A 26,425-nucleotide genomic window follows, 5' to 3' on the forward strand; every position below is an offset into this window, starting at 1 on the left:
GACTGGAATGGTAACATTGTGGTGATAGCGATATGAGCTGCCATACACAATAACAAATTCACCTTCATAATCACTGTGTCTCTTGCTGTAAGGCACTGAGAACACAAACCTTAAATGGCGTGATGTGGTGAACTGCCCTGTTTTCTCTGGCCTTGTTATTTCAGTCCATTCACAGACTTGCTCCTGTCTTCTTTCCGAGGCACCGCAACAGCCGGCATCAGTGAGTCATTAAATAAACATGAAGAGGTCACTCCATCAGTTAGCAATAACACTGGGGAAGTATGAACAAAAACTTCAAACTAATGACTAAACCAAAAGACTCCTGAACAGCGCAAGTGTCTTTTTATTAGAGGTTGACCGATGGTGGTGGAAGCTGATATATTGGCAATAGGTTGAAGCAGGAAAAAGCCGAAAGTCGATTAATTGGCCGATATCATCCCACATCCCCTGAAGAAACAAGAAAAGTTCATTCAATATAACTTATAGGCAAAAAAATTAAAATTTAATTTTAAATTTAATTATATTTTAAATTTTAAAATATAGCTATTATTTATATTTTTTACTTTTATGTATTCAATATCTATTAAAATGTACATGAATGACTTGAGTTGTACTTTAATATGGGTTAAAATTATAGTGAATCTTAGGATTGCTGTTTGAATAAAACCTTTAAGATGAAGTTAAGTTTCCTAAAGTTGGAAACAAATGTTATCATCGCAGAGGCTTTCGAGGTAATTAGGCCTGTATTTGGTGAAAAGTGCCAAAAGACCATAATTCAACAACTTTATCACGATCATAATTTACAAATATAGCTGTCTTATATAAAGGTAACTTTAATTTTTACGAATTATCTCAGGTACACAATGACATTAACAGTACTTTGTGAATTGAGCCTCAGTGATAAATGCTGATGTATGTCCCCACATGACCGGTGGAGGCAGCGAAGCCGTCAGCCAAAGTTCCACTGGTGCCGACCAAACGGTCAACCTCTAGTGTTTATTGCTCAATATCAAAAACTTCAATTAGAGGCATGTGGAGACCTTTCCGCAGGCTGGTCAAGATATGGCTGAACACAGGCAGCAGAGAGCAAGAAAGAAAGTCAAGAGGGCAAACAAAGAGATTTCTTGCACAATTTGGAGGCTTATCGACTTAGACATATGGCCTGAATTAATAATAAAGAAAGTCAAGGAGGGCACATTTGCAGATGATAATCAGACAGGTGGTGTGTGTGTGTGTGTGTGTGTGTGTGTGTGTGTGGGTGTGTGTGTGTACAATACCATGCACACATTCCAAGAAGGGATACAAAAAAAAAAAAAAAAAAAAACAGCCACACTATGTGTCACACACAAAAAAGCCACATCATTATCTGCTATAGTTCAAACAGGTGAGAGTTAAACAGACAAAGAGAACCAGCACTGTAGTTTGTTGTGTGGGGAGTACCGTGGCAACTAAAGAGCGAGGCAGCGACAGGCGGGGCGTGCGAATGCTTTGAGTTGTATGTGTGTGTACATGTACAACTGTGAGTAAAATTAGGAATTAGAGCAGGGTAGACAGGAGAGTGTCTTTGTGCAGTGTGGGTCAGTGCTCAGTGCGCAACCTCCCTTCCCCGTTTCCCTCAAGATTGCTATAAAAGAATATCCGATGTGGAAGGAGAAAGTGAGGGAGAGGCTGAGAGGACAAAAAGAATGCTATATCACCGTGGTGGTCAGAGCCAGTGGGTGTTATTTTATGGCAACAATCTTCACAAATTCTATTCAAAATACACAAACGTGCTTGTATACTCACAACCCAAGGAGAGGCGAAAGAGCCGGGGAGAGAGGGAGCAAGAAAATTGTAATAACCACAATTGAAACCCGGATGTGATTAGGCTAAATTTGTTGCAGAGTCTGCTCTGCAGACAGGAAAATTTTGATTCTAAATAATTCACTCTCTGCTTAAATGGCTCCTGGCTTTAGGTTTGATGGATTCTGAAAGCCGCCTTGGGCACAAGGAGGAAATACAAGACAATGCCAGGACTGTCCTGCCAAACAAAAAGAGTGGATTGGCTCAAAAGTACTGTGAGCACACAAGATATAGAGAATAAAAATATAACTTTAATACAAAACAATGGCAAGATGACAATTCTGAAAACAAAGAACTACTTAAAAGCAAGTCTATTCAAGTGTCTTTAAAAAGTGATTTGAATGCGCCATTGTTTTTTTAGATGATCTGATCCTCATGCACAACCCTAATCGACTAACAGAGGGATAGCCAGAGGAGCTCTACCCAATGATCTCAAACAGTCTCCTTGCTGATATCGGATTAAAATACCATTATTGTCAGTAGGCACAATTCCTAGCTTTCATTCATTCATTCATTGACTAAATGCTGGAATAAATTTCCGCAGAGACAGCTAACCACTGAAGTGAAACTAGGATATGAGTAATGAGGATCTCCCCTTCTGGTGACTGCATTCAGAATATAAGAAATGATAAAAGGCATGGATTACTTTCTCCGTGTTGGCAAAGGTTAAGCGTGATTTTAGATGTATTTTTCATTTCTCAAATGCTTTCTTCACTTGCTTATCAAACAAGAGGTTGCTATGCTGGAGGGTCAGAAGTAGCTCAGATCAAAATAATGGTCAAAAATCATTCAAAAATACGCCTCTCGAGTCTAAATAAATTTCTCTGCGGCCTTTGAAAAGGAATCACATCTTTGAAATAGGACTGTACTTAATGTTGTGAATTAAAACCCTTGAAAAATGGGGCAAATTCAGCCAGTCCAAGACTGCTCCACTGCTCTTTGTCATTGGTATTCTTGTACTGTGTTCGTGAATGTGACCGAGTGTAAATTAATGGATGCTTGGTCCAATGTACATCAAAGAATTCTTGCACAAAGACGTTGCGTTATTCTTCTTTGTGAAAACTGTTATGGACATATTTGAGAGTGCAATTTAAATTTTGCTCATGAATGGATTTCAAGGTTCAAGAGGTCCTTGAAAACCACAGAAAATTTCTGAAACTTAGAAAATATTAGGTCTTAAAAGTTTTGAAAAGCCAATGGATGGCATTTAATTGCGTAAAATCCTTTGAAACCGATTTGCATTTAATGGAGATGCTGAACATTGGTTGTCCTTCAAGTGAAACAAAGACAACGCAACATCTTATTTTAGATTTCAAGGACCTATTGATATTGTCATAATAAATCAAAAATAAAAAACGACATGACAATTCTATCACCACTATTTCTTCCTTGATATCAGTTTCATGTAGCCTTTAACTAATTGGTCACTATCTCTGCACTGCTTCTGGCACATATCTGCTCGGACAAATTAACAAGTGGAGGCACATCTGTGCCACAGTATTATCATCCGATTTCTGGAATACATTCCGCTCCATTTGTCTCACATGGCACAGCTGTCTTAAATCCGGGTGTTGCCAAATCCTCTCCCAGCCAGAGAAAGCCTGTGGCTCACAGATGAAAAGGGAAAAGAGAAAGTAGAGGGGGGAGAACGACAGGAAGGGAAGAGGTTGAGTCAGCATGGAGGACACAGAGAAGAGAAGAGGCCTTTAGGGGACAAAGGAGGCCGTGGCAACTTTCAGAGGAGCATCACACTAATGATAGCCACTTAGTGTGATGCGATGAGGCAATTTGGGAACTCCTATTGAGGAGAGCAGAAGAAGCAGTACTCTTTTGTTTAGCAGTACATCATTAAAGGCTGTTTATTCCCAGTAAATTGAATTGTATTAAATTACCTGCCTGAGTTACATATTTAATGTCATCTCTCTGTTTGTGAAAATAATAACAGGCCTGCTTCACTGTTGAGTTTTTTGCCACAAAACCTGAGCTGTCAGCCATCCAGTGACAGCAATAGGAATTTCTGAACTGCAAAGGATATTGGGTAACTTGAGTATTTGGAGAGGCGCCTACAGAGAAGAGCAGCATGTGACTAGACCACATTGCAGCAAGACTACTTATTCTTTAAGTTACTTCTCTGATCTGAGTACATAAATGTGAAATTCAAAAGAAAAATAGTGTGTTTTTCTTCTACTATATTTCAAATGTTCCTTTAAAACTGAATAACTCGTCTGCGCGCACTATTTAAAATTACATCTATTAAATAATTTAATAGGACTAATCTAGAGTCTTTGAGAAGACACATATGTCGCAGTTTGTTTCAACAAATTATCAGTGAATGTGATAATCAGTTAAATTCAAATGAGGCTTTTGTATGTATAACATTAACACTTAACACTTAAATTTAAAGATGAGACGTAGGCCTAAAATAACTGAGTGCACTCACACCTTGAATACCTCCAGTCTATCCCTGAAACAGACAAGCGCACACCTATATTATGGCAAGGGAAACTTATGATATCCCTTCTAGAGTATACACACATCCACAGAAACACACACACACAATCCAGGTTCTCTGGTGCTACCCTTAGCCATAAATCATCTCTCAGGGTTGGACATTTGGTGATATGAGGGTGCCATTTACCACAGAGAAGCATAAAATCAACCACAGGGGCTGCCCAGAACACAGAGGCCTGAGGGGCCAACACACAGTGAAGAACAATTTGAGCTTTTATGCTATTTTCCAACAAAATCACATACATTTCACCCAGGCCTACCTTTACGCTTCAGTAAAGGATTTAATGAGTGAAATTGAATCATCTGCATGGGAGCAACAAAGCAAACACAGCAACTTGCTCCATGCGTATCACCAGTGAATCACCACACATCTGTTGGTGAGTTTCTCTGATAAATCAAAACCACATGCTGCTTTTTCAATCCAGACCCATCAGTCTGCCAACTCTACTATGCCTGCATTAACAGTTTCACTAACTGGCACCTGCAAGTACTGAAACTAAACACAGACCGCTGACTGGCAAAGCGTTAATCAGACAAACTGCTGCATCCATCGCTCATTAAACCAGCAAACACCAACGCATGCAACAGAGCAAGATGTCTTACCTTTAAACCAGGTGGCTCTTCTTTTTCTGTCTCTGTGGAATGGCGACATGAAATCCCATGGCCCTGAACGGATGAAACGGAGTTCAGTCTTGTTGATATTCTTCTTTAAGGCCTCGTGTCTCAAGTTGGGAAAGCAGCGCTCACCGTAAATCGACCTGCACAGGTGAGTAAATCAGCATCAGTGTCAGTGGCAGTTTTGTAACTTAGTCTGCTTCACTGTTTTCGTGCCTCGGCTTGTCCTTTACCATCCTCCCTGATGCCATCGTTGTAGCAGTCCTCTGTCTCTTCACTGGCTTCTGTACAAACATGTCAGTTCAACCCTGTTTCCGGTTCTCATCAACTTGGGTTTATTTATCCGTACATCTGAAATCTGTCAGACGCTCCTTCTCCAAGTCTCTTTCCTCAGTGATTTCCGCCATCTTTACCGGAACCTGTAGTTGACCCTAACCCAAAGCACTCGTCTTCTGCATGGTTTAACCTTAACCTCATGCTACTCCGTATGTGCGCAGCAGGGCCCCCCTGTGGCGGCGAGATTATATATATTTATTTTCAGACTGGTGCGTTTTTTTTCCTTACTTTCCACAAGACTTGGATGAGGAAAAATTATTACAAAAAAACAGCTTTTGCATGTGCTTTGCCATAACTGTGTAGGTGTTGTGTTGTGACAGCTCCAGGGGTGCGCTAAAATTTAAATTTGTTGAACTCTGACCCAAGTTGTGCTGATTTTTGTGGGCACTGGCAGTAACTATTGACCACTGTCTGAGCTGAAAGACACATAACTAGTTTTGCTTCTTCTTCTTTTTTTTTTTTTTGCCTTGGCTTTGCCTTGGTCTCTGGTTTCTGAATATTTGCCTGCCTGGTACGTATGCCTGCTTTGGACAGATGAATTGTGTATGACTACCTTGCTTATCAATAAAAACTTTTTGAACTTTTCATTGTGTCCTAAGTTTTTCTCTGCACCTGAGCCCCTGATCTGCCCAGAATCATCGCACTGATCCTAAACCATCTCAGAAACAGAACAAGGTTTTGTGACAACCCACCTTCCTGAATTTTATCTTTCTGCTGACCACAGTTAACCCTACAGGTGCTGTTTATTCGAATATCAGAAAATCAATTCTTTGTTGGAAGACCCAAAGCAGTGAAAGCAGTGGAGATCGCAGCAACGTATGTACTTGGACATAAACATATGGAAAGTAGCATAAATTTAAACTCACATGCATAAATGTATGAGTACTCACAACACAAACAGCCTTGTCCTCATAAATGGTCTGTATTATTTATTTAAGTTTTAAGCACAATGGGCCACTTCATTGTTACTAAACTGTACACAATTTCAGATTGTACTCATAGTTTTTCAGTGTCTTTCATGTGGTTTGACCCACAGCAGTTTGGTTGAGGCATGAGGAGAAAACAAATGAATTTCCATTTAACAAAATATGCATGATTGGGCACACTAAATCTACTTACTCTAACTATATTCTGTAGTTCAATTTACATATTTTCTTACAACTTGTGCACTTATATTCATTCATAGCCTTCTTTTAGAAATAAAAAGTCTTTGTTCAGGGTGACTGACCATATAGGCATCTTGCTTGTTTTGTTCATTTGCACATATATTTAGCAGTTTTAGCTCAAAGGTTTCCAATTCCTGTGTAAACACCACTAAATGAAATATTTTTGCATTGCTGTCACAGAAGTGCTACTGCAGTATTCAGAATCTACTTTATATCAGTTTATTAGTATTCTATGAAGACCTGTTTATGTGCCGAGCCACAGCACATGTGTTTTTTTTGTTGGGCATCACCACGCAGGTCATGCATGTTAAGTGATGCTGTGTTTTCATACTTGGTCATTGTAATCCAAAAAACACAAAGAACATTAAGATCATGTTCATCCATAGTAACAGCAAAAAATGTATAATATTTTCACACATTGTACCTTCAGCAGAGTTTCAGGGTGTTATGGCTGTCAGTGTGAGTTTCATCCCTAAAACAGTGCTCTGATTAAATTCAGAATCATTTCCCTTACTGCACACATTAACTACATCTGCATACACACACATCAGTGACAAATGGAGCAAAATCAGATCGTAGACTTTCAAATAAGCTAGAAAGGCGGAGGAGGAGGAGGTGGTAGAGGAGAAGACAGAGTGAGAAAAAAAGTGACAAACAGAAACTCTGAATTCTACTCACATCAGACAAAGCTACACATAATTCCTCTAGGGATTTAGCTTTCTATACAGTGTGGTCAAAAAACTGCTGAATGCTACTTCTGTTACAAAAAAAAAAAAAAAGACCACTTTTGTGGTAACCACAACTGTAAACCTGTACTCAAACTTTTCTGACAGTATTACTGCAGTAACATAATTATATCTTGTGGTAGCATCTTGACCTTTTACTTGGAATGTGACAACTGTGATCTAAGATCACAGACTCGCAGCCTGTTTGACATGACGTGGCACTCATAGTCTCCTGTGACTTTGGAGTTGTGAGGCAAGAATTACATAATTTATCATCAATCAAAGTTAGAGAAGTCTGGCTTAGTTGTCATGGTCTTGGAGACTTTTATTGTGTGATTTTAAGTATTTTTGGGGGGGATTTGGAGACTGATTCAGCACAATGTATGACTGGTTACTACTTTGTATGTTTGAACAGTGAGTAGACAAACAAACATTCCCAAAGTCATTCAGCACTGTGGTGAGCAAACCCAAACCTCATAAACCCAGGCAGCTGGTAGTCCAGCAAGTGAAACCCACTGGATGCCATGACAAAGGCACAGTTGTTGCCTTTCTTTTGGCTAGTGCCTGCTGGGCCAGGCGGCTTTACATTTGGTCCAGACAACATCTGGCAACCTTACACATCCAGAAGGTTCCATCTCAATCACCGTGTCCCCTGGGTGTAGACTCTGCCAGGCCTGTAGCTTCACCCACCACCCCCCTTTTCCTCCGCATCCCGAGCCCAGCTATGACTTGCTGCAGCTGGACCTTGGCGTGCTCTGTCCCCTGCGGCGTGCTTCTAATCAAAAACAGCCACAGTTGGCAGACAACACCCGCACTTCTGATATTATGAGACAGTATCAGACCTTTTGAACAGTCAGTTATTTGGGGAAGGTCCCAAAACTCACCTGAGAATTTTAATTAGGAATAACTGTTTCCATGAACTTGACTGCTATTGTCAATAAATGCCCTCATTTCACCTATATCCTCTTGGATCAAACTGAATCTGAAACAACGTTGATGTTGTCTTTCATTATATCCTTCTCAAAAAGTATAAACTTGTGAAGTGAACTTACAAAAAATGCATTAACTATCGATTCTCATTATTATTCACACATTTCCATTAAAATGAAACACATACATTAGGAATGACTTTGAACTCTGATTACTAGATTTACTGATAAATCCACATACAAATTATGAAGTAGATTTTCCAAAACAGAAACATAATTAGGCTAGACCAAACAGACCTGTATCCACAGTGTCTTAAAAATAATTGTAAAATTAGATCCTAAAACCATCACACACTTCTATACATTTGAAGAAATACTTTAATTATGATCCGTGTTTCTATCATTATAAAGTTTGGGGGTTTTCAGATCAGTCTTGGCAGATATGCATACACTTCATGTTTGAACCTTGTAACAGACAGTAGATAACATAAACAAGGCTGAAGCAGAAATAAATTCTTGCCAAATGAAAAAAAAACCTGCAGTCAGTGTCTCCTGATGTCTACTGCAGAAACACACCAGGCTGAATCATCTGTCATTTGTTATACACAAATGTGGGACTTACATTATGCTTTAATGGAGGTATTTCATGTTTTGCTTTTACCCCTTACAATCAGTGTCATCTAATACTTTGGTCAATATGGTAGATTTCTTCGCTGTGCGATTATTCATGAGAATCTGCACCCCTGATTTCCATGGCCAGCACCTAAAACATCGTTATCATAACTCAAACTCTTTAAAAACAAGGCCCTTCACTAAAGCTGCTGTCGACATCTGAGAAAATCAGGGTTAATGCGCCTTTGTGTTTGAATCTGTAACAGTGGTGAAACAGTGGTAATTCCCATCATGGTGTCAGGTTCCATCAACATCTGCAGTTACTGCAATTATGCAGTACATGAACAAACACATGAACTAACACTGTAGTGCCCCTCTGTCTGCAGTGGCTATTTGTCTTGCTTTGAGGTTTCCTGCTGGGTATTTCCAAGCTGTCCTGGAGACAGCTGGCATCCCCACTCATCACTTGTTTAAGATTTATATACACACCGTAAATCATGTAACAATGATAGCACATTCATGTGAGGTAACAAAGCACGACACACCAGAAACACACAAATAAGTTACAGAGCATCTACGATATTTCACCTCCAAGCTTGAACACTTGAGAGATGGACTGCTCTTACTTTGGAGTTTGATTGATTTTCATTTGTTTAATTTAAAGTGGGAACATGTTTTTCTGATCACAAAGCTGAAAGACAAGGTCAGCAGTTCTCTTGAGGCTTTCCTCACATAACCCTGAAAACACTGGCCAGTTATTAAAATATAGGAAGAGATAAAACTCTCTCAGCAGTTAATAACATCCATCGTTGTTGTGCTAAGGGGTTTGTCTGTGAGCTGAGTGTATTTATATTACTCAACTGAGGTGTGGAGAGAAGGGTCACTGGCAGAATAACTGCATTCTGAACATTTCAGTCACGGCGAGTTCGAGATTTTCAATTGATTCCCTGCAGGTTTTTATTTTTTTATTTTTTGCAGTTATCCATAAAAACTTTTAAAGCAAAGCATACACAAATACACGTGTGAATGCACACACACTGACACTGACTCAGTCCCAGTCTTTTGGCCAGGCGCTGATGGCGGACCATGTGGTGTTCGTGGGCGGTCATTCCCTATGGCAGCATGTGAATTACATAATGGCAACCTGCGAGCCACCCTGTTTGTTTTCATTTACGGACAAGTCATTAAGAGCTGTGTGTGTTGGGCCAGAGACTGTGAATTGGACCATATTGCCCTTCCACATGATGCAATGCTCTCAGCCTAGTGAGCAATGTAGCATATTGTTCAGAACAAAGAGTGAACTCTTTAGAATGGAAAGAATCAGTCTGTTGAATAAAACTTCAAACCTTGTGGTGTGTTCATAATAGTTTACCTGACAATATGTAAATCAACAAAATACTGCAGAGGCATGCAAGTTCTGCTTGAATGTCAAGTGGCTGGGAGAACAATGAGGACAAAATGCACTGATATACATCTGATTGAAAAAGAAAATGCTCCATGTTCAATGTAGTCTGCCACTTGAGGCAACATCTAAAGACACGTCTCATGGGTCATATGTGTCAATGTCAAGGCTGGTGTCATCATAAAGCTCAAGGGAAGTCTGTCTCCAAAAGCTTTTCCTTCCCATGTTCCCATCCACTTCTTCCAAGGTGAGCACTTCAAGAGTCTGATAACATTCCCCAAGACAGACAGAGATTAAGTTCTTTTCAGTTTGAACTGGATGATTCTCTTGACTGCCTCTGCTCTATGCCACACTTGACATCAAAGGAGTTGGCAAGGCTTTTGAACAAAGTCAATCTGTCCTTTTTTTTTTTTTTTTTTAGAAGTACATCCACTGTGATAGCAGATAATGATGCGCATGTGGAGAAATTATTATCTTATTTCACCTGCATGTGCCAACCAGCATTGCAGTTGGATGAGGCAAAGATTACTGTGTTTGGTTTCTGTGGTATATCCTCCTCTGCCAAATCATTTCAAAAGGCTGATCATGAGCTGGGCGCATGTCTCTGTTATAAAACCCTACCTCAGTAGACGCAAAAACACTACCCTTTGTGAGTTTTTACTTTAGGTCAAGTTGTACTGCTTCAGAGGAGAATGGGGAATGACAATAAACTCCACAACTGCATTCAGTACAGAGCCTGACACCAGCTGTTATGTGGACTCTACAATGTGTGGACTGGCTGCACAAACCATAATGTGCCCATTCTCCTGCTGGGAGAATGGGTACTCAGACTACAAGGTGAATATACTATCAAGGAAACACTTTCCACAGTATGTCTTATGAACACACAGAAAACACTTGCTAGTGAAAGTGAAATGGATAAAAAAAAACTGATGCCCAAGAAAAGCAGAAGCATCAGTTGTTTCAGCAAATGCTCGCTAATGCGTTTACCTTTAAGTGACTCTGAAATGTCGTGGAACAGAAGAATAAAATAGCGTGAACTGGAAATATGCAAGTACCTTGAAACTGTACATAAGTACAGTGTTTGAGTAAACAGTTACTTTGTGCTACTAAGAACAGTAAATGTATATTTACAAGATGCATGGAGAAAGTATGCAGCAAAATCAATTAAACCCAAAACACCCCAAAATATAAGCACCATGAGAAGTAGGGCCAAACAACAGCAGTAAAAACAAGCTTAGCCACTATGAGTAATTAATTCACAATTAGTGCCAATACAAATACATAGGTAGACAGCAGCACTATGAAAGCAGAGATTAGCTGCAGCAGATGCCAAGACATCGCCCACAAGCAGATCTGCAGGAGACCAATAGAGCAGCCAGCGAGCACAGAAACACCGACCGAACAAAGCCAAGACATCACTTCACAATATTCTCCTGGCTTTAAGTGGTGTTGGAGGCCAACAGCTGATATGAGGAACGAATTGGAGGCGCTGAATAGTGGCAGCAGCAGCCGGGAGTGCGTCGCAAACGCGATTATTCCCCCTCAAAGTCGTCCTGAAGCGACATTACTGTTGGCAGGTGAGCTTGCTTTTGAAACGCTCCACGAGCAACAGTACAGATAAGTGCAGTGGTACGGCAGAGTTAGCAAAGGAGCAAGGAAATGACACTTTAAACAGCCTGCCTTATAGCAAAGGGTGTGCCGGATAGATGTTGCAAGTGAGTAGAGTACGTCATATGAGTGCTGCAGCATCACTCACTTGTCTGTCATGTCAGTTCCTTCATGCATCTTCCTTTCATGTCAAGACTCCTAGGTTCTCCTCCTTTTGTTCTCTGTATTTACACTGTTTTCTACCTCTTGGTGTGTATTACAAAGTAAAATTTTACACAAAAAAACACAAGCTTTGATTCTATATATGCATGCCATTTCTTTCTCTCAAAGTTTTTACAAAGGTCACAGGAACATACACAATATTTTGCTGGTGAAATATTACATACATCCACTGTAAAGACTGGTGTAGGTGGAGCAAGGAAGGAGGACCGAACTGCAGACATTTTAATGTAAGAGAAGGAGAAGGCTTTCAGGCAAAAAGGCAGGCAGGTACAGAACAGGTAACAAGATGGCAAGAACAGGAGTCTACAGCATGAAAGACAACAGACAAGTGGACATGTTCCAGTCTGACAGGGAGAAGGTGGAATAGACAGGTTTAAATGTGGGCTTGATAAGTTGGAAACTGGGAGGAGGTGTGTGAGTGGGAGGGGATCATCAGGTGACTTGGACAGGAGGGAAAGTTTGAGGGCATCTAGTGGACGGCTGAGGAACGACAGTTCAGAAAAGTTTGGTATGAATTCAGGGACCTTAGGGAAGAGGACAGGGATCATGATATTTACTGCAGATAAGCTATACAGGTTCTGAGAGAAATTTCATTATCTGTTATTATTCAAAACTTTTGTCTACAAGAACATTTTTGTTTTTTTTTTTTGCTTTTGATTCACATCACTAAAACAAAGATTTAATTCCTGAACAGCTACATCATTACAGGCTGTTATGATGAGGCTTTTGGTTCAGTTTTGAGGACTTTGAATGAGAGTGTGTCTGTGTGTGTGTCTGTCTTTTTAAATTTATTTCACTCATTCTTTCCATGTGACAGTGCATTTGTGAAAATGAGAAAGTTTAGAAGTGTGTGTGTGTGTGTGCATTTCTATCACGATTTTGTTTGATATTTTATTTGATGTTTTGTTTGATATTTTGTTCTTTTGTGTGTGTGTGTGCATGCATACACATTATCCAGAAACGTGACTGAAGTGTGTGATAGCCTGTATTACAAAATCTGACTCACAGATTTCACATTTATCATGTGCCTCTGTGTCTTTTGTGTTGGTCTTGCTTACTCTCACATGGACGGCTACGTGTGTACTATATGTGTCCATGTGTAAAGCGCTCGTGTGTTGTCCTTACTTGTGTGGGATTTGCCAAGGCCACTGGCAGCTCTGCTGGACTGATTCACAGGACCGTTGGCCACAAGCATGCCGCTAAGCAGGTAGCCAGCAGCAGGTGGCACTGATGGAGGGATGAGAGATGGAGGGATGGTGAAAACACAGGAAGAGATGGACAGCGATTTGAAAACTGTGACTCACTGAGTGATCAAACGGCCACGGGACTGTGTCATGCAGGGTGAGTGTGGCTCCCGTCAGAGGCTCTGAGTGTTCAGCACTGTGGTGTATCTGCTGCACTCACATCACACTCAACAGGTGTAACTCCAAAGCACTGAAAAACACAATGGTTAAATGAGAAATGATTACTCAGGGTGATTAAGGGAAATGAGTCATATTGCTTTAGGTCCTTTATTTTGCCAAAAGCAGTACGTTCAGTAACAGTTGGTGATGAGAGCTGCTAGGGCCATGATGGTGCCATTACATCACCAAAAACCTTGAAATCTATGTAGGTGGATGAATCAATTCATAGTTTCATTGAAAATTTGTGCTATGATGAACTTTAACTCATAATCTATTCAGTTGTTTTCATCAAATCATTTTTCTATAATGCCTGATCATTTAGGCACTGCATACCTGACAGGTCACATATAATGTCCAGTCCAGTAATAAATAGAACATAGTTTTTAAATTTGTCTTTGTCACTGTTTCAGATATTTTAGATTGAATTCTGGAGGCTGCAGTTTGCGGTGTTGTTGAAATGCATTGCACAATATTGAGGAGTTTCTAATATTTTTGCTCACAGTACAATGCAGTCAAATATAATAGAACCACATATTTTTCTGGACGCTCAGTGGAAATCAGTGCCTCTGTTTGTACGGACAAAAATTCTGATTGACTTGTGTAAAGTACTAAGCAAGGCAACCTAGTTCTGAAATGTATTAATTTAGATGGGAAACTCAACTTAGGATAAGAATTCAATCCCCGCTGACTTCTTAACCCTCGCTGAAGGCGCTTTAAAAGTAAAGTTACTTCACCCCAGCGCTCACCAGTTGCAACATGAAAGGGAAATAACTTTATCCCATCAACTTTGAAGTGAAAGTTGTCATCTCTGCTCAGTCTTCAGTACTCCCACTTCACCTCTGCCAGCTGCGAGCTCACCGAGATGGGGGGGTCAGGGAGGAGATAAGGTTACCATGGTAATTGCCCCCCCTCCAACACCACCACCACCACTACCACCACCAACTCCCCTAGGGGACCTGTCATATTAGGAACTGGCTTTCTTTGCTGTGACTTCACCGTCCGTTCCTTGTCAGTGTCAGCACTGTGCGCCCATTGTACGCTGAGCGTGCATTAATGCTCGCTGACATTTAGCTCTCAGGCCCTGCGAACATATAGGAGCTGACAGCTGTGATGGGCAGCATGGTAATACTGCACATACATGAGCTATCACTATCCCACTGCTTCAGAATGTAAGGGAAACGTCCTGGGTAAAATAAAGATTGATGAGGCAGTTTTGGAAAAAGATGTCTCAGGGCTTGATAACAGCCGTGCTGAGCGAGATTCATGATCTGAACTCAGCCAACGTGAGGCTTTGAAGTTTTTCATATTCTACAATTCTTAGCAGGTATCTGACAGACGCCTGCTCCCTTGTCTTAGTTTGACAAAACATGAAGGGAGCTCCAAACAAAACCTGCTGTGATACTCTTCTCTGTCTGTCGTTGTGAAAGAGGCTAATGGCTTCATCTGCTCCTGACAAGTGTTTGCCGGCAGATTTCTAAATATATAGAAATGATAGCATCAGATCATGTAGCACATGCAACAGCACAGCACTGGCTGGCTGCAGAAAGAATTATCTCTTTTTCCAAATATTGTTCTCCCTCCTTTTGGGTTATTTTGAGGAGAGGTTTTTGAGATAGTTTTCTTCGAAGGTGTTTCCATATGAAATAGCATCTTGGGATGAGATTTATGTCAGGAGGGGATTTGATTTGAATATTAGAAAATGTTTGCTGCTTAGTCTAAAGTTTTTACATATTGTGTTTCCCTCTTTGGATGGATACATTTGCCCCTCTGACAACAGACACAACCACAAACTAGACATGGCATTTTTTTTTTCACTTGTTGTTCATGTGAAACTGTTATCTAATGGTTATAGAATAAACTCCTACCAGCCAGATTAAAGCAAACACCAAGGATTATTCTTCTTAGTCCTATTTGGCCCGAGGTCACAAGTATTATATTTGCCACAAACACACACCAATAAACCTTTGCTGTGTTTATGATCAGCCATGAACAAAGAGGTGATTTCAGATAAAATAATTACTGTGTCCTCACATCAGCATCATAATGTGCCCTCTTAGCCTGACATAATGAAAATCTGGTAATGACTGGGTCGACGAGGGCAGTTTCAAAAATAGAAACGTTAAAAAAAAAGTTACTCTCCTTTAATAGGAGCAACCTGGGTCAAACAGAGACCTCCCCATTGCAGAGTATGCTGACTGTCTAATTAACTCTTAAGAGGAATATGTTCCTTTGTGCCTTGTGTTATGAGCATTAAATGTTAATAGCAAACTAGAAACAATCCCTGACTTTATTCGGCATGACCCTGGTGCCACTGAGCAATCATATTTTCACAGCAGGACATGTGGGTTTGACATGTCCTCAGTCTGTTTTGTGTTTAATTTCAGCACATAAATCCTCACAGCTCAAAGCCATGTTTTTATCAAAAACAAGGCAAAAATAGTCAAATTTCACCAGTGCCACAAACCATGCTGTGTAGAAAACTGAACTCTGCTTCTTATGCATAGATCAGAGAAATTAGAAAAAGCGATGGGAACTGGTTTTAATTCAAGTCACACCATCAAACTTCCCATTTGAACTGTGGATTTAAACTGGATTTGCTAATCCTTAAAGTCTGACCTCAGACCAAACGTGCCCTCTTGAAAGAATTCTAGTTCAAACAAATTCAGACACTGTGGATCAAAGAGTGTGTTAACATTTCCCCAATGCATTATCCAGACAGGTGTCAGGATATCAATCATTACTGCCAATATCATTTGGTTAAATGGTTGGTTGAATGTTACATTACATTATTATTTTCGGAAAAGGCCCTGAAGAGGCTGCAGGCTTCCAATACACGCATCAAAACGGATGACGACTGAATAAACCTTTTGGAGTACTCACTCTTTATGTGTTCTTGTTTGACAGCTTTGACATCTCTAAGCGTCGGCGCATCTAAACAGGTCGTAATAAGTCAATGAGACATACCCATAGCATGACTTGGATCCACCGGGATTCAGTGATGACGTGGGCTGAAGCCGAATAACCGGAGCGCACAGATGATGAGCGGAAGCGCCAGTGCGCACCTCCCCACAATAATCTGGCTGAGCAGCGTCGCTGTCTTTTCAGCACCATTCACTGACAATCCAGCCAAGCGGAGAGGCAAGACAGGCGAAACTGAGTTCTCTGCAACCAAATGTGGATTTTCCCCCTCGAGATAACAAATCAACACAACTTTTCTTGTTTTTTTCCAGGGGAGGAGATAACACATCCTGATTTTAAGCCACCTGCTGAAAGTAAGAATCTAGATTTATTGGTCCCTTTTTTTCCAAACAGGACCGACCATGTGGTTGGATGCATGATACAATATTTTTCACTGCGGATACTGCTTTGTTTTTTCCACTCTAAACTTAGTTTGGTCTTTTTATTACACTTTGGAAATCTAGAAAAATGTTCGCAACCACTTGATTTGACGCGTTGTTGTTGAGAGAAGTTTATTTTATTTTTGCTCCGGGAGTCTTCAAACGCTAAGACAGTCATTTTAGGGTTCATTTGTTTTGCTTTAATACGTGGAATTTGTGTATTTGGTCGGGATGCTGACTTTAGTAGTTGGACTGTTGTACCTGGTCAGTGGACACAAGGTGCGAACCCAGGATGCTACAGGTAGCCGCTTCGTTTGTAACGCCATTCCCCCGGGCGCAGAGCCAGGCTGCGGGTATGTTTCTGCGGGGAACCGTGTACAGAGCAGCAGCCCCGTGGAGGACGAGCTGCGGAACACGATCATTCAGCTCCGGGAGACCATCCTGCAGCAGAAGGAGACCATCGTGAGCCAGCAGGGAACCATCAAGGAGCTCAACTCCAAACTGGCGCGCTGCGAGGCTGCAGCCGACGTGTCGTCGCAGGGCAAGTCCCGGGGTCAGGGCTCTAGACGCAAGGAGTATGGCAAGAACACCATGGGGGATCTGCCCCGGGACCCCGGCGAGACCATAGACCAGCTGGGCAAGACCATGCAGAGTCTCAAGGGACGGCTTGAGAACCTGGAGGTAAGATGGGACAGCCATGCAGCTCCTGCGTAAACGAACCAGAAAAAAGAAATTACGTTTATTTTCCACCCAAACAAAATGTTAATATTGACCATCAGTGTTAATATTGCCCATCAATCTAACCAAGCACAGTATATTTTTCATGCATCTCAGCAATGTGTTTCAAACCATTCACCAGTAACATGCCTGACTATGGAGCATTGCATAGGCTACACGACTCATAACACTCTGCGCTGCAGGAGACCTCTCGGGGGGAGTCGTGAGATCAAAGGGTCACGTAATGGGCATGTCACATCAATACGTTTTTAAATCATTAAAAGAAAACTATGATGGTGAGACCCACTGCAGAAGAGTCATCAATAAGAAATGAGCAACAAAAAAATCTTGTCAAAGGTGTAATCATGCGTGTGGTGCAGGGATTTGCAATGCATGCTTGAATTATTTATGAGTAGCGTGTGTGTGTGTTCCACATTTTGTTTTATTTGCAGTCATGTGACTAATTATTCATAGCAGCTGATGAAATTCTTTCCCGCAGATTTAACCTGCATCAGTGCATTGAAAACGTTTAAATTGAACCAAATGCTTAAAAGTCTGGTTGATCATATTCAGGCTGACTTAGAGAACTACATCTCATTGAGATGGTTCCACTGTCTCAGCCAGCCCTTTGTTGGCTGGGGAACGTGTACACACACTTCTGCTGTGTGAATTATCTCCACAAGATTCAGAGATCACATTCAACTGATATTGAGGTCACCTATAGTGAAGTGCTTCACATACAGTGGAAGGTTGATAAAAGCCCTGGCTTTATCTCTTATGTCATATCAGCGGTGTAGCACATTTTTCACCATCTGACAGTCCCGATGCCATAAACAATCACAATACTGTTTATTTAAATTCAAGGTTATTTCTATGTACAATCTGCTGCATTGCTGATCCATCCATCTCTCTGTCGCCCCCCCCATCTCTCCCTCTTTCCTTGATTGGAAGCTTTAATACCTTGATCAAATCAAGGATATACTGCAGCTGTGCAGGATACATATTATATTGCATTTTAATCACATATCTATTGATCTGCATCTTCTTATCATGATGACTATTGCAGGTCTGGTGTTGCTAATGGCATATTTTTCCCTGGAGCAGGACCTCTCTCACTAATCAAAGCCATCTGCATATGTCCACAATTGCATTCAGTGCATTTGCAAATGCGTACTTTGGCCTTCAGTGGCAGACTATCAGGAAATCTCTCACTGGAGCCATTGAGATGGTTCCACTGTGTCAGGAAAGATTAATTAAACACAGTGAATGTGTCACAAAATGTCTGAATCCCAAAATGAAGCAGACAGCAGGGAAACATCAGCAGAGCTTTAGAAAATCAACATCCGAGGACATTTGGCAATGTCTCTGCGTGCCACCTATAAGTGATGACCTGTACAGTTGTTGTGTCCCCTTTTTCAAAACCATCTGTGACCACGCCCGGTGTGAACTCTGGGTGACGTCACATGTGGCGCCTACCTTTAATACCCAGCCCAGCCATGGGTGTTTGGCAGGTCACCAATCAACGTCCGCCAAGGGGACACTGTGTCTTCATTTTGAGATTGCTATATCAAAAACAATGGCACTAAAAGTATATTAGAACAAAAAGTAGATAAGATCAGTCGTCTACTGCAAATCTGGGTCTTTATGAAGACTGAATGGCTGTGTACAGGAGTGTACAGGATTAAATGGATTAAATGTCTGTGTCATTGTTTGTATGTGTCACTGTCCCCTGCCCTACTTCTATCTATCTATCTATCTATCTATCTATCTATCTATCTATCTATCTATCTATCTATCTATCTATCTCTATCTCTATCTCTATCTCTATCTCTATCTCTATCTTTCTCTGCCATTGTTTCCATCCATCCTCTTTTCTGCTGTCTCCTGCAATCTTTCCCTCTCTGCCTCCCAGCAGCAGAGTTTGCGTCTCCCCAGCACAAATGTGTCAGCTGGAGGTGTGTCTGCCTTGGCTCCCTTGCCACCAGAGCTGCGGGAGCTGCTGCGGCAGCGTCTGGGGGCGCTGGAGACCCAGCTCCTCCGGAAGGTGGCTGAGCTGGAGGAGGAGAAGAGCCAGCTCTACAATGAAACGGCGGCCCACCGCCAACGCACCGAGAGCGCACTCAATTCCCTCCTGGAGAGGATCACCGAGCTTGAGAAAAGTAAGTGATACAATGGGTGCTGTGAAACGTTGTCTGGATTGAATGCCAGACTTCTTCTTCTTCTTCGTCTTCTTCTTCTTCTTTATATATGCCAGATTTAGCACTAATTAGTGAATTCCTGTGCAAATTTCTGATGATGCAAGTAAAAATCTCACAACATAGTTTTTTTCTTAGGGCCATTCTCGAAGCAGCTCCTGGTCTTGAAAATAAGGCTTGGAAAGCAACATTGAATGCTTAATTAGTTTAAGAAATATTTGAGAGATGTCCGCACTCCGGGGTATCACTTTGATGGTAGATGTCAGAATAACACAAAGTATATAGAGCCCTAAAATTATTTGAGAAAAATATCTCTCTATTAAGTGGACATTTCCTGTAGGATCATGTCCCCTGAGGCTCAGTTGATCCAGTCAACGGGTGGATCACAAGCTTTAGTTTACGGAAACTAAAGTTAATTGATTAGATGTAAAGGGGGTGAATACAATAATACAACTATTAGTGAGTCAGTACAATAGCCCTTCAATTAATACTACCTGTGAGCCTTATTAAGTTCAATTTATAGTTGGTGCCAGACAGGTGTTGATTCAATTCAACAACGTTTCAGGCAAGAGTTTGTGGCATTGTTTTGTCAGCTGGAAATGTGAAGCTTTTTTTCTAACAATGAAAGCTCTACAGTGAGTCTGCAGCATGTCCTGGTTATCTAACTGCTCTGGGGCTTATAGTAAAGTATGCTGGGATAGAGTCCAGCGCTCCATGATCTTGAGAGCTTTGAGCCTGAGCTTGTGGAAGAAAGGCATGAACAAGGAGCTCAGAGTTAGTGGCAGGGGACTGTTCTACTTGAAACTTATTTTTATGTATGTTGCATTCTTTCTTTCTCCTCTGTTTTTTTTTTTATTATTGAGCTATGGGTCAAAGTGGCTTAGCCGGTTCTGCATAAAAGAACCCCGGAGTCAACACGTGCCCATATCATAAACCGTTCAGTGTTATAACTTATAAGCACCAGAAAAATGGTGGAAGCCCCAAATACTCAGCTCAACACAGATAAAACTGTGGTTCAATCACATTAAAATATGCAGCATGTTTCCTTGGTGAAAACCCACTGCAAAGTAGTACGTGCGTGGTTTTTGCAGCTCCTTTCTCCTGTTTTATCTTCACTTTATCTTTAAACTTTCAGTGAGCTTCTCTTCCTGTCTGTCTTAGTCTTGATCATCCATGATCTAACATCCATGGTTACTCCATTTCTTGTCCATTTCTTCATTCAGTGACTTTTAAATATTAAAATTCGTGTAATCTTTCTTTAAATGACCAACAGCCACATCATTTATAAACTGATCCCTTTGGCCACATAAAAACCCTGAGTGAACTAAAGCAGCAAAGTAAAAGCCTGATTAGAACAATAAGTTATGCATTATTATGGTCTGGGACTGCATGGAATATTGTTTTTCCTCTTGCAGCTGACAAGACTGGTTGATAGAATGACTTGTATTACATACTACCCTGTCACCTAGAAATTGCCTTCATTTACCACTAAACTATTTTCCCAATTATGTTGTGGTGGCAACATAATCAGTGGATGGATTATGCCAGATTTTTTTTTCTTGAATGAATAGGGACTACATTTATTAATGGCAGCAGAGTCAACAGGTGGTGGTTGGGGTGAATGGCGGATGTACAAAGCTCAAGACTGTCACACCAGAGACCGGGATTCGCATCCACAGTCCCACCTGTGGTTAGACGTGGGCAGCAAAAGCATAAACTAAAGTGCTGAAAAAACTAAAAGTTTGACCTGATAATAAAAAATAACAAAAGTTATTGCAATTCATGCTTCAAGGGAACATGACTATCTATAGCAAACTTCATGCCCATCCATCCAATCATTGTTGAGACATTTCAGTTCAAACCACAAATGTCACGGCAGCACTAGATGATTCATCCTATGGAGAACATGAATGTCCATGAGATAGTTGTTGAAATATATAAGTCTGGACCAAAGACTGTACTTATTTCTGATGTGATGTTAGAAATGGATGGCCAATCATTACCGTCACGGCATGCCATAAGTTTTGAATATGCCTTTGGGGAGTGATCCTCCTCTTCTTCATCTTAAATTTGATCCTAAGTCTTTCCAATCATTGCTGCTCCCATCCTCAGACATTTCTTCTTCATCATCATTATCAGAAGAAGAGGAGGACCTTCTTGATAAGATTAAGTCATAAAAAAAGTTCATCATAAAGAATATAACCATGTGTAATCATTATCCATTAACAGGTAATAATGCCTTCAAGTCACCTGAGGATTTCAAGGTGTCCCTCCCTCTTCGCACTAACTACCTGTATGGCCGCATCAAGAAAAGCCTCCCAGAAATGTACGCCTTCACCGTGTGCATGTGGCTCAAGTCCAGCGCCAGTCCCGGCATAGGGACCCCATTCTCTTATGGCGTGCCAGGCCAGGCCAACGAGATAGTCCTCATTGAATGGGGGAACAACCCCATTGAGCTACTAGTTAATGATAAGGTAAGTTCATAATGAGAAACTAGTGCCTTCAACATTTTCAGCCACTCTGATTATTTCATTCTGTCCAGATTTTCTGAAGAGGGAAGATTTAGTTGAGTCTAAAGCTGAGAATCCTTTATGAAATTGCCTGTAAACACGTCTGGCTGCAACGATGGCAGTAAGCGTGGATCAGTGCTGATGCTAATTAAATGCAAAGAATGCATGAATATGTTCATGTTAGCTTGGTCTGTGGTGAGAAACAAGCAGATAGTTACTGTATGTACATGTGAGCAGAATAATGATACAGCTGAGAGGAGATTCACTGACCATCAGCTCTGAATATTTAATTTTGCACCTTATAAACATTTAATATCACTGACCCACATTCCACACACACCCAAGAATAACAGAAATTCATTAGAGGACTTGTGCTGCCATGTGTGCTCATTTTCTTTGCTTTCTGTAGACACCATATCGTAGATACACAGTCACATACTGTAAATTTCAATTAACACAACAGAAAACAAAGTGGGAGAAACATACATGAATATTTTATTGCATTTAGTCTTAAAAGAAAGGGAATTGTAATTATTATTTCGATGTAAGCTGTACGATGTAATAACGTATTTCTCTTTTTTTTCTTCCTGATGGCACAGCTGCTTCTGCTGCAGTGTAATTTTGGATTTTGGGGGAATTTTGGGGAGAATGTTCTCGCACTTTTTTTTCTCATTATCTTGTTTACGTCGGGCGTTATTGGCACAGGCAGGTCTCCTCACAGCTTTCCCTTTCCACCATGCATTATACATGTGTTCAAGTCAGACGGATGAGAGAAAGATGTTGGGAGAAAAGGATGAGTGTGTGAGAGAAAAAAGGGGAAAGGGGGTAGGAAATAGAAAAGCTGAAGAGCTCTGGAGGTGATAGAGTGCTGAGAAGAGAGAGAGAGAGAGAGGGGGGGAAAGAGTGAAAGATCAGAGGATGCCAGAAAAAAAGAAGTTATAATGTACTGGAAACTGAGAGGGAAAGCAACAGAGCAAAAGAAAGCAAGATGGAGGAGAGTGAGATAAGACTAGTGAATATGATTACCATGTGTGCAGCAGCACATCCATGTGTTGAACTTGTTCACAGTGATAACAGGGTCCACTGGGGCACATTGTTTATGCTATTCATTTGGCTGCATAGTGAGAGGGAAGAAGAAAGCTGCCTCGACAGTATTAAAAAGTGCAACGTTGTCTGTATTTTGTATTTGTGGGTGGCTGTGCAGAGAGGAATTCTTAGTTATAAAGCAACATCTTCATCAGCCTCTTTGTTTGGGAAAACTGTTCATATCTCATGATTTTTTCTTCTCCAAAATTCAAATCAAGTTCAGCAAAACATACTTATGGCATCTCCATTCAAATGTGACTGCCAGGAGTTTAATTTGTTTTGGATTCAGCTGGTCTTGTACAACATTAACACTGAGTTCCTCTGGCAAGTGTGCATGTGTAATCTGATGCTCCAAGCTTTGTAAAGCTGGTGTTATTTGGAATTGCATTTTCCAAATTTTAGAAAAACTTTTTTTTTTTTTCTATTCTGTGCAGATTATTTCAGGGTTTCCAATTTTTTCCAATCATATGGTATTTCGTATGGTCCAATTCATGCATGTAAGCACTCCATACATCACTTTCACCACTCTCGGTTGAAAGCAGGGACTTGTTCTCTTTGTGCATGACCTTCTAAAAACATTTTACACCTATCTACGGAACCTTATCTACAGCCTTTTTGAGACAGAGAACAAAATGTCCTTTGAACCATGAGTTAAGTACATCATGGGCCTTTTTCCACAGCAGACATTTCGACATGTTACACCAGGAGAAGCATAGATGTAGCTACAAACACCTGTATTCCTCCTGGGCACTAGTATTGCAAATGTTGGCTTCATGGGATATAGAACAAAGGTACACCTGTGCTTTTCCTCTTATCACAAATCAAAATGTCTACACTGAAGGAAGGAAAATAACAATTTCCACTATGTAATAACTGTAAAATTGTACTAATCTTTTGCGAATGAAATCCTTTGCAGTCATCTAAATGAGTGAGCCATGTATTCATAGTAGCGAATGCCCTGTGGATATAGAGTTTTAATATAAAGTTCTTTGTGTACAAAATATCAGAGCTGTCACATCTTAAGTGCTGCAGATTATTTGACAAGGATTTATTTTTCATTTTAAGTTTCTAAATCTTTAAACATTCAGCAAAGGTCTCACTACTCCAACTCAGAGAGATTTTGTAATAATATTGCCAGCTTTCCCTGTAGTCCCAGTGGTGTAAAGATGCCACCTGGCATCCTTAACCAGGTCAATTGCTTTTGTAATTGCAAGCAAACTTGAAATTTATTCTCAGTGACTCTTCCCTTTCTTTTCAGGTTTATTTGTATCTTTAGCTGTATCTGCAACAAAACATGAGTGTGAAGTAATTCTGTAGGCTCATAAGAAGAAGGCTAATGAGTTACATGCTCATAATCTCATGTGCTGAGTTGTATCCTCAGAGGACTATGATGTCATTGGTTGGTTAATAACCAGTTGTTTTTCTTTGATCTATGAACAAAACACAAAAGCATAAGAGGACGCTGTTTTGCTGTTAGCAACCCAATTGCTTTGAAGGATGTTTTATTCCTTGATGTCACCTGGGTAATCTAAATTTTATATGTCATGCTGGCTCATCTGGAGAATTGTTTGCAGAGGGTTGTCTCTTTGAAGCCCTAACCCTTCTAATTGCTGTCCTTGTTTTTAAATGTGCTACAATTAATCTCAAACCTCTCTTGAATCATCTTGCCCCCTCATATTCCCCCTTCCCTGTTCCTCACACATTGGCCTACCATCCCCGCCCTTATGTCACTCACCCTTTGACCAACCAGGTGGCCCAGCTCCCACTGTCAGTGAGTGACGGGCGCTGGCATCACATCTGCATCACCTGGACGACCAGAGACGGTTTCTGGGAGGCGTACCAGGATGGCGAGCGTCTAGGCACTGGTGACAACCTGGCCCCCTGGCACCCAATTAAACCTGGAGGGGTGATCATCCTGGGCCAAGAGCAGGTGAGAGCAGTAGATGAGCTTAGCTGGTAGAGAAACAGGTGTGTGTGCATGTGTGAGTGTATGTGTGTTTTACCTTGTGTCAGTAAGATCCCTGTGTGTATTCTCCCCTGAGCTCAGTGCCGGAGGCGCAGAGCAGGCAGCAGGAGAGAAGAGGCAGAGAGACTCTTCTCACGCTATCATGGCCTTTTCAGTATTACCTCATTCATCTGCCTCTAAACTGCACCATTATGCCCTTGGGAGCTGCATTTGCTGGTTATTCTAGTGGTTAGCTCCATGACAGCTCCATGTATATACTTAAGAAATGTACAGTGACGTATGAATAAGCTCCACTGAGAGCCATTAAACTCATCCTGCATTAGTTCAGAGCCTAAGGAGGGCTGTGCTGCTTTTTGTTTCAGTCACACACACAAGGTGAGATTTCTGCAGATTGCACAATATTGGTGCTTGCACAACACTTGGAGGTTTTAAAGTGGCAGTACACTAAGAAATAACCAGCATCGATCAGTCAGATGGGGATCAAACAGAATTGATTCATTTTTAATTAAATTCTGTTTACATTTTCTTCAGAAGTAAACTTGTCTCATAAACTTTCATCTTCTGTTCCTATATGAAGGACGTAGTCGGAGGCCGCTTTGACGCCACCCAGGCCTTTGTGGGCGAGCTGAGCCAGTTCAACATGTGGGACAGAGTACTGCGGCCTGTGGACATCATGGGTCTGGCCAACTGCTCAGCTTACATGCCTGGCAACGTGGTTCCTTGGATTGATGCTAACGTGGAAGTGTTTGGTGGTGCAAGTAAAGCTGCTTTGGAGATCTGCGAAGATCGTGCTTTTGATTCCTAAAGGACCTAATGTTAGGAATCCAGTATGGCCACTGGGATTGAGAAGTTAAGTATTCTGACTGTTTGTTGCTTCTGTCAAATTCCCAAGGAACGGGTAGCAGTGCAACATTTTTACATTATTATACAGTCTGACTGCGTAGTCTCAAAGACTCAATGTTTACTGGGCCCACATGTTGATGTGTCCATTCAAATTTAATCCTGAAGACATTACAGGAGACATCAAATTAGTCTGCACATTTGAAGATACACTGTTGGATCAGTCTACTGTGATGGCATGACCTCCTGTCATTCTGTGTTCTCTCTTCAGTAGATCATCTTTCATTTGACTCCTCTTTGAAAACAGCTCTTTTCGGTTGCGTTCCTTTTACTGACAATGCTGCACTGTATCCATAGTGAATGTGAGCTCAAACAGGCTTTGATGTGCTGTGGAACACT

At 41.1% G+C, this 26,425-nt stretch overlaps 1 protein-coding gene across 1 annotated transcript; it reads left to right on the forward strand.

The window, feature by feature from the left end:
- Positions 1–16,943: 16,943 nt before the first annotated feature.
- Positions 16,944–25,991, forward strand: nptx2a (neuronal pentraxin 2a). The gene is made up of 5 exons (XM_041062878.1): positions 16,944–17,393; positions 19,342–19,588; positions 21,854–22,098; positions 24,971–25,150; positions 25,764–25,991. Exons 1-5 carry the CDS (start codon positions 16,944–16,946, stop codon positions 25,989–25,991), a joined length of 1,350 nt encoding a protein of 449 aa, XP_040918812.1.
- Positions 25,992–26,425: the final 434 nt, after the last annotated feature.

Source organism: Toxotes jaculatrix, chromosome 18 (assembly GCF_017976425.1).
Source record: "Toxotes jaculatrix isolate fToxJac2 chromosome 18, fToxJac2.pri, whole genome shotgun sequence".
In the NCBI taxonomy this organism is placed as follows: Eukaryota; Metazoa; Chordata; class Actinopteri; family Toxotidae; genus Toxotes; species Toxotes jaculatrix.

What these genes read in the sequence shown, in the direction of transcription:
- nptx2a (XM_041062878.1), top strand. Translation starts at nt 16,944, where the DNA reads ATGCTGACTTTAGTAGTTGGACTGTTGTACCTGGTCAGTGGACACAAG. An exon ending in GATCACCGAGCTTGAGAAAA is followed by an intron (nt 19,589 to 21,853) that starts GTAAGTGATACA and finishes ATCCATTAACAG; the next exon opens with GTAATAATGCCTTCAAGTCA. An exon ending in AGCTACTAGTTAATGATAAG is followed by an intron (nt 22,099 to 24,970) that starts GTAAGTTCATAA and finishes TTGACCAACCAG; the next exon opens with GTGGCCCAGCTCCCACTGTC.